The sequence below is a fragment of the Amborella trichopoda genome, chromosome 2 (assembly GCF_054954075.1).
Source record: "Amborella trichopoda isolate Santa Cruz 75 chromosome 2, AtrichopodaSantaCruz75HAP2 v2.0, whole genome shotgun sequence".
Taxonomy (NCBI): domain Eukaryota; kingdom Viridiplantae; phylum Streptophyta; class Magnoliopsida; order Amborellales; family Amborellaceae; genus Amborella; species Amborella trichopoda.
Window position 1 is genome coordinate 53,513,073 of NC_142337.1, and position 12,596 is coordinate 53,525,668.

General features: G+C 37.1%; 1 protein-coding gene and 1 pseudogene across 2 annotated transcripts in view; one reads left to right on the forward strand and one right to left on the reverse strand.

The window, feature by feature from the left end:
- LOC18431481 (phospholipase D zeta 1) overlaps positions 1-12,596 on the forward strand; it is a 65,104-nt gene that overhangs the window by 26,322 nt on the left and 26,186 nt on the right. For both annotated transcript variants that reach the window (XR_016049589.1, XM_011624002.3), the window contains exons 7-8: positions 8,289-8,531; positions 8,638-8,754. Coding sequence is in view for 1 of the 2 variants with exons in the window: in XM_011624002.3 (XP_011622304.1) it covers positions 8,289-8,531; positions 8,638-8,754 (360 nt within the window). In the remaining variant the exon portion in view is untranslated. The remainder of the gene's footprint in view (positions 1-8,288; positions 8,532-8,637; positions 8,755-12,596) is intronic.
- LOC148783347 (tubulin-folding cofactor C pseudogene) lies at positions 7,048-8,218 on the reverse strand (annotated as a pseudogene).

Consider the following 12,596-nt stretch of genomic DNA (forward strand, 5'->3'; position numbering starts at 1 on the left):
CACATTTTTGATGATTTAAAAATTCTGAATTTTTTTTCAAAAATCCAAAAAATTCTCCAAATGATATTTCAACATTATTACATATTTTCTCATCAATTTTAGATTAATTTGGACCAAAGGTAAATGAGATCTCTTGACTTATAACAATAGTCGGAGTCTTCCATAGGGCTAATTCGAATGACATTCCATCGGTGTTTCAAGCCGACCCAACGGACTTATGCTCCACAGTCTATGGCCAAGACACATAATTGGTCACATCAAAGTCGTTGAGCTAGAGTTTCCTATCACCAGGGTTCAATGGATTACTTGTGCATTCTTGTGGGACATGTTTCTACTCAAATACAGGGGTCCTCTCAAAGCACATGTGCACTAGCTCTTTTAAGTCGGATATTACTATAGAAGAGTGGCTTCCCTATATGACTATGGTGCACATGCCATGGAACGGTCTCGTGTCAGGATACGGGCTCATGTCCTATGAGGCGACTATTCCATACAGGACGAATATTCTTTTAAATACTTGGGTTTTATTATTCTAGATTGGATTCTCTAAGCCCTGGTTTATCACATCAACTATGAGGCATTCTAATCAATATAGTTCTGACTGGGAGGTAACCCTCACACCTCCCCGAGAGTTCACACTCCCAAACGCATACTTTCAAAGCATCAAATATTCGGGGTATATGAATATGGGCCCCAGTGTGCCAAGCACCTAGATTCAGTCTCTCTCTATATCCCACTGAGCGTAAGACTCTTGGCTTTAAAGCCTTTAAAGGCCACATAGCTAACAGTTAGCATCATATCCTCCACATCCTCCTTAATTTTCTTCCAAGCGTTCTTAGAGAGCAGCTGTACCTTCACAAGAAGCAGTCTTTGGAAGCTTTCCCAAATATGTGAAGTACCCTTATCTGGTGCCATGGTCATAAGGAGGCGTTGGTGGATTGGGGCTATTCAAGGGCTAATGCCCTAAATTTTTTTAGGGCCTTTTTCGGTAAGGGCATTGTGTTAATGAAAATTAGTTATTCAAATGAAGAAAGAGAAAAGGGGAAGCTGAAGAGAGATGGGTTTTGAGTGAGAGGAAGATTGCTCCAAAGAGAGGAGAGAGGTTAAGAGAGAAGGAAGATTGGAGACGGAGATTAGCAGAGAGCTTTGTGAATGCCTCTGAGAGAGGGTAGAGAGAAGCCTAGTTCAATGAAAAAGTATGATGGAATTTTAAGAAAGAAAGGGTAAAAAGGCTCCCACACATACTATCATTCCCCTATATATATATATATATATATATATATATATATATCAATATGTCTGTTTCAAATCACAAACTTCCAAGTGGTATTTTAGGTAGCACACCCGCCTCTTTACCATGGTGGTGAGGGTTTGAAATCCCCTACATGCATTGCCCTTATTATTTTAAAGGCAGGAGACCTCATGTTTTTTTAAGCATGTGGAGTTCTATGTGGGGATCGATCGCAAGACGTGGTGCAAAGCAGTCTCCCATGAGGCGGGAGACCTAACCAACATGCCCTTTGAGGTTTGATGTTAACTATGCGAGGTCATATAATATAAAATTTATTTGTCTTTATTTTTATTTTCTAAACTTGTGCTTGACTCAGGCGAGTTACTTGGACTCGCCTTGGCCAAGGTTCGAGTACGTATGCCGAGTCGATTTTCAGTTCATTGGTACCCAATAATGTTTTATTTGTCTTGTTCAGGCTGATGACATGATACTCGTGAAGGGACTCGTTTTGGGGTTGATTCCCTTGTAGGCTTTAAGAGAGCTCAATTTCTCAATCTTTTATTTTCTTATACTTTTGCTTTTTCCTTTCTTCTCCCTCTCCCTTTTGTTGCCTCATTTTGCAATAGAGTTTTAGAAGATCATCAATCATGATATTGCTAAAGCTTGCTTCTATGATCAAGGACGTGGTGCCACAAATCATAGAGATTGTGAATCATAAATTGAAGAGAACATTAATTAAGCATGTAGAGCTTGAAAGAATACTTCAATATTCAAATTCACAAGATTCTAGGCGAGATTGTTGAAACAAATGAATGGTTGCAACATTAGAGGATAATCCTTGTTGTCGATAGGTGATCATAATCTGCTTGATCGAGCATCAAACTTCATTTGCAACATTGACCCACAACTGCCACATAGTTTGATAATCTAGTGTGAAGAAGATGACAATCTTGATGTGTCATGTGAGATGCAAGCCATTGAGCTCGAAAGAGAAATAAAGTTTTTGCTTGATTTCTCAGAGTTTCATTACAAGTTGCACATTCAATGTTTATTGATTGGTTTATTGAAGTGGAAATAGTACTCAGGCAAATGGTGGTACTCTATTGCCAACTACTTAAAAGGCCTTTGAAGGATGCGATGAACACAACAAGCTTGAGGTCGAGCTTCTCCTAACACCAGGGGAATGATGTGGTTAGGGTTTTCTATAATTTATTTTATTATGGAGATTGAAACTAGGGTATTATTTGGTCTTTGACCTTTTTTAGTTATCATATGGTACTTATGTCTATTTTTATTTTAGAGAATTGAGGGATAGAGGAAGGGCTATGATTAAATAGTGATTAAGGTTTCTTATGAAGCAAGCGAGACATTTAGGGTTTTTTCTTGCAAAAATGTAAGTGTTTGAAAAGAAAAAGAGCACAACGAAGAATACCGGGTTGTTGAGACTCATATCCACTTTGAAAGGGACTCCTTTCGAAGCGGAATTGCCGTGCAAACTTTGAGAGTGTGCATTATCTCTCAATCTCTATTTTATATTTTATATTTTTTTCATTGCTCGCTCGTTTTTATTTTTTTATTTTTTATTTACTCCCTCTCTCTCTCTCTCTCTCTCTCTCTCTCTCCCCCTCTCTCTCTCTCTCAAGCTTAATTTGTGGAAAGCTACATATATCTCCTTATTTCCCTCTTCCCTAAAATTCTGAAATTTTTTCCTATAGATTAGAGTAAACAAGAAGAGAAGTTTAAGTCTAGCAGAAAACTTTAACATGGAGAAGTAAACTAGAAATTTGGATATCTGATGTAGAACAGAGAGAAAAGAGAGAAAAGAGAGAGAGCAACAGTTGACAATCGGGTAGAAGCTAAGGCGCTAAAACTGTGATTTGAAGACAATGGGCTGGAGCTAACAAAGCCTAGCTTCCATGGCTTATATGAGGCTTCTAGGACCACCCTAAAATGGGAACTATGTTGCTGATTTTTGAAAATTTACAGCAAAGGCATTGATTCTTGCAAGGTAAAAGTCTTTCTTTTTAATAGGCTTGGCTTGACTCCCAAGCCAAAGTTCTATTAACTTTTCTAGGAGTATTTGGATGCTACCACTTCCCATGCCATACACAATACCTCTTCCCAAGCTATGTACATTTAACTTTCCTAGGAGCATTGATGGACATTACCCCTTCCCAATAAAATTTTAAATTTAAATTCTAACATTTCCCTCCTAATTCTCCCCATGCACAAACAATATATAGAAATCCCTGACTTTCTTGTGAGTTACAGAAAAGTCCATTGTAGAGAAAAATACACAAAATACCCATCTTACCAAAAAAAACGAAAAGAGAAAACATAATAAACGAAAAGAGAAAACACAATCCACTAAATATTAGTAAAATTTTCTTTCATTTTTTGCATCAATCTCCCTAGGTTAAAGAGAACTCATCCTCGTGTTCAAGTCAGTTATGAATTCCTTAAGGGCTTCGAGATCAATCTTCATCAATTCTTCTTTAGAAACCTAGGAACTCTCGTCATCAGGCTTGCCCTTCCATTGTGCCAAATACTGCAGGTAGAGTTGATGCTATCATCCAAGATGTTCTCTACCTTGTCCCCCCTTTTGCTTGGGCAGATGTGCTTCCCAACTGGCTTCAACTTCCCTAACAACCTCCTCATGACATTCATATAGGTTGGAAATGTTGAAAATGTGAGAAATTTTATATCCTTCGGGAAGCTCAATCTTGTAGCCATTCAGCCCCATCTTTTGAAGTACACAATGAGGACCATTGTTCTTATATTTAAGCTTATGGTAAATGGCTCTTGGGAAGCACTTACACCTAAGGTATACCATTAAAGTCCCCACTTCAAAGGGTTATTTTTTTTTTTTTTATTATCGTAAGTGCAAGTCAACGGCGGCCCTGTACTTGTCCTAGAGCTTCTGTAATTTTTCTCGAACGTGACAATGGAGGTTCAATGTGCTCAGCCAAAGCTTCAGCATCATCGTTAGCTCGTGCCTTGTTGGGCAAAAGGACTAAGTCAAGTACCTTGCTTGGTGGTTGACCACTCACCACCTTGAGTGGAGCCTTCCCAGTGGACCGAATATGAGAACTGTTTATAGACGTAATTTAAAACTCGATCTCATTGAGAAGGCTTGTCCCTGGCAGGGCTCCTCAACAAATCACAAAGGCTTTGGTTGACAAATTCGCTTTCACCATTGGTTTGTGGGTGGTAGGCGCTGCTATACCGCAATTTAATGCCGAACTTCTTCCACAAGGTTCTCCAAAAATGGCTCTCAATTCTTGTGTTTCAATCAGAGGTGATGGTTTTTGGTACCTCATGAAGGTGGACCATCTCCCTAAAGAAAAGATTAGCCGCTTGAGTCACTTCTAGGGTGTTTCAGCATGGGATGAAGGGGGTCATTTTCAAAAACCTATTTTACCATCACGAAGATAGAGTCGCACCCTCTTGTGGTGCAGGGAAGCCCCACCACAAAGTCCATACTCACATCTGTCCATGGTTGATCAGGGATGGGTAAGAGAGAGTTTTGAGACCGTCCTTTTGCTAATTGGCAAACTTGGTAGTGCCCCACAAACTGGCTGACATCTCTCTTTAGTTTGGGCCAAAAATACTTCTCTTCCACAAGAGTTGTGCTCTTATACCGCCCAAACCCGGTGCTAAGGTTGTCACCGTGCATCTCACCCATGATTTACCATGCATCTCACCCATGATTTGTATGTGAAGTGGCTCCATTGGGAATGCAAAGTTGGTTTCCTTTAGAGAGAAAACCATTTAATAAAACAAGAGCAGTATATGTATCCTTTTCTCCTTGTGTAAGTTGCTCAAGTATCTTAGAGGAGTATGGATCAGTAGTATAAGCTTTAGGGCCTCAAAACCCACCATCGAGGTGGAAAATCTACCAAGGAAGTGACACCTCCAGCTGAGGGCATCAATGACCTTTTTTGGTTGCCCAATATGTGGTGGATTATGAAAGTGGACTCTTGTAAGTAAGAGACCCTTTGCATACCTCCTATTCAATTTCTTTTGAGCACTTAGATACTTCAAAGCTACATTGTCTAAGAAAACGATAAATTCCCCTTGAATGAGGTAGTGCCTCCAATGCCTCAAGGCTTGCATTGCCGTATAAAACTCCACTTCGTAAGTACAATAATTATCCTTTGCCCCCCTCAATTTCTCGTTAAAAGGCCATGGGTTTGCCCTCTTGACTTAGGACACCTCCAATTCCCACCTTTGAGGCGTTGCACTCCACTTGGAAGACCTTTCCAAGTTTGGAAGTGCAATGGAAGGAGCACTTGTCATTCATTCTTTCCCCAATTTGAAGTTGTTTTCAGCAACCAAAGTCCCACACTTGCTGTAAATGTAATAAATGTTCATCAGTGTTTGGACTGTAAATGAGGATATCATGAAAATACCGTACAACAAACTTGCCAATTAACAAGTGGAAGACTTGGGTATGGAACTGGAGTTTCCCCTTTGATCCATCAGATGCCATTTGTTGATTCTACCCTTTCAAAACCCTTGCTAACTCCATACTTCCTAAAGCTGTGTTGCATTGGACCATATTGAATAACTGAAAATTGTAGAAACATATGTCGATACCTGAAAAATATTGAAAATAGGTGACGCATTCTTAATCACAAGGAAATATTATGGGAAATTTTCTCTGTAGCCTTGGACTTTTTTCATGTATGTTGTTGTAATTTTGCTGAAGTACAGCCCATGAATCAAGTAATTCTTCTCATTCATTATTCACCGACCTATGCACTCTAGTAATTCATTACATCATGCTATATGCTAGCTCTTGCTGATTTTGAAAAAGTTAGAAGTGGTAGGAAGAGCTTCTTCTTTGGTATCTGAATCTTATGCGCGAATAGAATATTGGAAATTGCTTTGGGGCTCGTTCGGGTACTTGGAGAAGCCTGTCTTGAGGAGAGGCTTCTACTAGAATTGGCTTCTTCTGGAATTGGTCTGTCCCTGGGATAGGGGTGTTTGTTGTTTGGATAGCACCAGATAAGAAACATGGAATGCTTGTTAACTTTTTGGATTGCCTGGAGGATGTGAATCCATGGAAATTAAATTGCAGTTTTTGTATTAGTACATTACATTTAATTGAATTTTATATTAATTAAATTCGCACATGCATTCCAAACTTCAATATTATTTCTTAACTATGATGAAATCCTTATTTTTTTTCTTATTCCATTATATTGTATTCTTTTATATAGATATCTTAACTTCAATGTTTTGGAAAATTATCAAGTTATATACTTTCCTATTTTGAAACTTAGAATTAATATCTCTAATTCTTGTAGGGCAAACAATGTAGCTTGTGAGAATAAATGAGTAAATTTATTCCAATATGTATGAGATTTTATCAGTACTAATATATGTTCGATTTTATCACATCAAACAATGTAGGGCAAACAATGTCGCACATAACAAGGAGTCCGAGTTTATCAGTAGGAATATAAATTACCAATATTCTCCAAATAATCAGCCCATCGCATCTCAAATTGTGCATAAAATTATACAACATACTCAAAATTCTCCACACATGAATCAAATTCAAGTCCTCATATGAATCAAATTCAAGCCCACATATGAATCAAATTCAAGCCCATTAGTAGTTCCATTGAAATAACAATGATAATGGAAACTCCATCAGTAGCCTTTTCCATTGAAATAAAAATGATATTGGGACATCTAATGAATAACAAAAAAGCAAAAAAAAAAAAGCAATTGAAAAAGAAATAGCCCCAAAAGATGCCATAAGTTCTTATCTCTATGAAAGAACTCAAACAAACCCAATTCTCATTTCAGTGGGATTGTACAAGAACTTCTCCAATAGTAGAAAACCGCTCTTCCTCTGGTATATGCTCCAATTTGGTGATTGCACAGCTCTCAACCACTTGAAATCATCAACATTTGCCTAGTTACCAGTCTCTTCACCAAGCCCACATTCACATAGCTCCTCATCAAGGCCTTCATAGGATTTACAGCAAGGGGCAAACCTCACACCACTGCTATCTTCGATAATAGGCCTGCTCCTAACCCTAAGATAAAAGTCTGTAACTTTTGCCTTGTGAATTCTTATCTAATGCTAAGCTAGCATGAAAATCCAGTTTTCCACCTCTTCTATGAGAACGGAACCAGTAATAGGGCCTGAGAAGACATGGTAACCACTCAATTGATGAACAAACAGAGCCCTCAATCTCCCTTTCTAAGTAAATTTTTCAGTTTGTTAGATCTGAAAGTGTAAAGTCTCCATTAAGGAAACCATTCAGATCCTTTACTAGAAGACCACCTTCATGGTTGTGAAAACCAGGGGAATCCAACACATTAGAGCTTGAAGAGGTCTCTAATGGAGTCTTTGGAGAAGATTCAAACGTTTCTGTGTTAGATTCCTCTAATACACTGGTCTAGTTCTTGAGAAGCCTGTCCTGGGGCAATTTTTTGTAGAGGCGCTAGGGTTTGGCACGCAATAGCAATGGCAAAGGTTTTGTAGAGGCGCTAGGGTTTGGCACGCAATAGCAATGGCGAAGGTTTTGTAGAAGCTAGGGTTTTGCACGTGTTTGTGGAAGACGCTTGTTTATTTGCAAACCTCATTGTTCCAACTTAACTTGAATGAATTGTAAAATTTTAGGTCCGACGGGGATTGGCCTATCCACAAAATCGCGGATAGCACTATTCCACCTATTTTGGTAGAATAGCATTCTCCACGTTTTTAGGCCAAAAATGTGGATAGGCCAATCTGCAGGGGAGTGTTAGCTGGGTCCAAACGTGCTACCCAAACGGTGGATAGCGGCCCAAAACCTGGAGAAGCCAATCCTCAAGAGGTATCCAAACGGGCCCTTGGTGTTCTTGATTGCATATGCTAAAATATGAAATTTACCTTGATTTGTTATCTTGTAGATTAAGATAAGCTTTTGACATGTAACTTTTGTAAACAAAAGGAAGCTTGTAGTCTGTATATTCATGGTTAGACATAACAGTTAACTTTCTGGAACTTTTTGTTTTGGATGGTAGAATGGCTTACCAAAAATTCTATTTCCAAAAGGTTTCTTGTGGGAGCAGGACCATAAAGTTAAGGACTAAAAGTAATGCCAAAGTCCGAGATTGGGTTGCTGCAATTAATGATGCTGGTTTGAGGCCTCCAGAGGGCTGGTGCTATCCTCATCGGTTTGGGTCTTTTGCTCCCCCAAGGGGTCTGACTGATGATGAGAGTGAGGCTCAATGGTTTGTAGATGGGCAGGCGGCATTTGAAGCAATTGCTTTGTCAATTGAAGAAGCGAAATCTGAGGTCTGTTCATAAATTTAATTGTGGTACATTTTGTCGTAGCCATCTCTCTGGTTTTTCTCTCTGTTGATTTCAAGGAAAAACAGAATAATTTTGAAGTTCCGTGCAGATATTCATTACTGACTGGTGGCTCTGCCCAGAATTGTATCTACGTCGTCCTTTCAATAGTCATGAATCCTCCCGGCTTGATGCTATCTTGGAAGCTAAAGCTAAGGAAGGAGTTCAGGTAATATTTTGTTGTCCGAGTTGAGTAGCTCATTGGTTGTAAACATCTGTTTTGTTAATATGGTTTTCCTTTTTCTTCTCACCTTAAGGAAATTTATTCGATACTACTTTTCTTTGCTGCTGAACTGCATAGATTAATCTCATAGATGCCCTTTTCATGCTAAATTAGTTTTTTCGCTATGGATTAAGTTTGACATGTTTGCAATGTTTTCTTCCTGCCTTGACATTAATAATTAGGAACACCACTTTTTGGGATCATGTATTGTCAAAATTTATAATCTGTTTCTTAAATCATATGAAATAGTATTTCTTCATGCTACTGAATTATAAAATTAAATTACAAAATGGTGTCTTTTTTGGTATGGAGATATTCTTCTATATTTGCATATAATGTCTGTGGAGTGCTGCAATCAGTTCTTTAGGGACGTGAATTCTTTTTAAAAGATTTTTTTACAACTTGAGAAGACAATGGTAATTGATACATTTGAATCATTACATGCTACATGTATTTTATAGGGTAATGACTCTATATATGTTGTAAAAATTTGGCCTGGTCTCCTGCTAAGAGGCTAATAAAGATTCCTTGGTGAAATAGGGTGTTGTCCGAGAGAGGCTCTCACTACGGGAGAGTCTGTCTCATCCCTTTCCCTTTGTGCTTTGTTTGTACATTTCCTTGTATGGTTTTTATGGAACTAGCTGATGGCATGTGCATTGCAGGAAGCTTTAATTTATAAAACTTTTCAAAAAAGTATATCTTTGTAATTACAAATTCTAATTTTAAATTTAAGTAATTCGTGTCATAATAAAACAATTGGATATTTCAAAAAACAAGTGGGTCTTAAATAATTGGACTTCAAAAAAAAAAAACTGGATTTTTTAAACTATTCTTAAGAAATGACCTAGTTATAGTAGGTGATGAATATTCTTCTGTTTTTAGAAAATCAATGTTTATTTAGAATTGGAAATTAGAAATTTAACGACAGGGCTCCAATGAAATCTATTTTTGTTATATTTTTTAATTAAAATGTTCTAATGATGGTGAGGAGCTTAAACTTTCCCTTAACCCGTCCCAAGCCTTGGTAAAGGAGGTGGGTTGCATTTGGTAGGCGGCCGGTGTAAAACTTTGCCACATCTTATCGTGAATCCTAAAAAAAATAGGGAGCAAGATTCATGTAGCTGATCCCAAATAATTGAGATAAAGCTTGGATGATGATGATGATGACAATTATTTTTTAATTAAATTCTTTCATTCACTTTTTAAAGAATTCTTGCCATGATAAGACGATTAAATTTCCAAATATTCTTAAAATATTTTCCTATGTAATAGATATTTTTTTTAAATGGTTAATATTATTTGATCTTAAATTATTAATAATCTGTGTTTTAAAAATAATTAATGCCAATCTAAATAAGAAATTTGAGATTTTAGGAAAGATATGAGGTTTGTAGTCCTACTTTCCCTACAATTTTGAGAGAGGACTCTAGGGAATCGTTGCAGTTAGATATGAATTTGTTAATGTGCTTAGACATAGGGATTGAGTATGGAATGTGAGGAGAAAGATAATATGGGAATTCTAAAGTTAACTCCTTATTTTGAGAAAATTTTGGGAAATTGGAGGGAAAAAATAGCCATGGAGAGGAATTTCAAATTTACAATCTTGTTTATTCTCCTCTAGTGATTCATATATCATGCATCATTCATTACTTTTTGTGATATGATGGAAATCAACTATCAAAAAGGAAGAATGAGGTAACTTTTATTTCCTCTGTATATTCTTTTATTCTTTTTAATTGGATCGTTATATTCGATCTTATTATTCATCCTGTCAAAGTACTCATACAACAATAATGGCTCGCCAAGAGAAATCCAATCACGCAACACAAAAAATGGATCTCTACTAAACACATCCTTTGAAAGGAGATCTCACTCGCAACCCCACTTAATAGTGAATCTCTTGAACAATCTCTCTACCCTCAAGCATACCCTAAGTTTTTTTTTTTTTTTTCTCCACATAGAATATTAGAATTTGTTGGAGATGAAAACAAACTGCATAATTTTGTACAAAAAACCAGAATGAACTGAACATGAAAAAAGAACCACCAAGCCAAGTTCTTTCATAGAAGGGGTAAAAAAAAAAGGGAAATTTCACATATGTGCACCTTTTCAACGGCTTTATTATGACATGAGTTGAATATTTGTGAAAATTACATGGAGACCACCCCTACCCCTTTTCACCAATCTCTATTTGCAACACCGAACATCCCTGCCATTCGGTTCTTCTTAATATTTAATTAGTACAATAGATTTCGTGTAATGTAAAAAATTTTATTAATTTCTTATTTTATTTAAGAAATAAAAAAATGTTGAGCATCTCCTTGTTTTTTTCCAACTTGGGAAGTTGAGCTATCGAGTATTAGAAATACCGAATAGTCTTATTGTTTGGTGTTGTGAATATCGGACATGTCCTTACGGGATTTCCCACCTGTCCGGTATTGGAAATGCCGGTCAGGTGGGCAATTCTGAAAAAGAAAAAGGCCCATAGGTTAGGGTTGTCTCCACGTAATTTTTGAAGTGATATAGAGTGTAGGATGCTTTTGTATACAATACTTGATTTGTGAATGTAGTTTAAGATTTTACAACCAATACATGCACATGCAAGTCTAAATGCACTTTCACCACTGTTACACCCACAAAGTACAACAACTTTTGACTCTAATATCACTTAAAAAGCTGAAAATTACAACTCAATGGAGTCCTTAACACAAATTGTCAAACACTTCGTACATAAAAGAAATTAAATTACAAACACTTTTGTACACATTGCACATGTAACTTTGCTATCATCAAATACACATCATTAACAACACAAATTCAAGCTCAATGACTCGCAATAAATAGAGTACCAAAAGTGCAAAGGGAAGCCAACAATTAAACCCTTAATACCTGGATCACAATTCGGATCTTTTAGGGACTTAGTGTTGTCTAATAGATAAAAGCACGGATGGCTCAAACTCAAGGGCCTACCTTACTCACGCACACTAATGGGAATCTTGATATCATTAATTCACCACTTTATGTTGTTCAAAATGAGAGAGAGGGAGAAATTCTTGAGGTCCAAAAAGGTTTGGTGAAGCTTAGAAAATCAGCTCATAAGAAAAACAAGTTATATGATAATGTAGTGAACTATATTGTGGCATAACATCAAAGAATTTACTCCAACTCCAATCTCCAGCTAATAATGATTAAATTGCCACAAATGCACACTAATGTTTATGGGTAGAAAGCTCCAGATCTCAGGGAAAAATCAGGGGTCGTAACTCAAAGGTAAATAGTGTCTAGTGATCGAGTTGATGACTACACAATTTATATTACGAAGTATACATGCATAGTATGAGAAGGAATATAGTGGGTCACCAAAGCTTAATGAAATGGAATTAAAATGTTGCTGTACGTGATGAATTGCAACAAAGAAATAAAAGGGATAAGGCTTAGAAAATGAAAGAAAATGGATGAGGTGATTACCTTGAAGAAGTAGAATTAGACACCATGAGATTTGGCAAACACCTTCATTGACAAGGAGCTTCATCAAGGAAAAGGGAAGAGACTCAAGGAACGCAATTCTCTCTCCTCAATGGCTCAATAAGTGTGTAGAGAATGAGGATGAGCAAGGGTATTTATAGCCTTGAGGTGGTGAGATATTTTGAATCAGTCAATCTTAGCCCTTAATGTTGTTTAGCTATGGCATATGAGAGGGTTTTTATCCTAGCCACACATCTATGCCTAACTATCAAGATTAATGGATGTGATTTGCACACCATTATCATAAAACCCTAAATTAACCA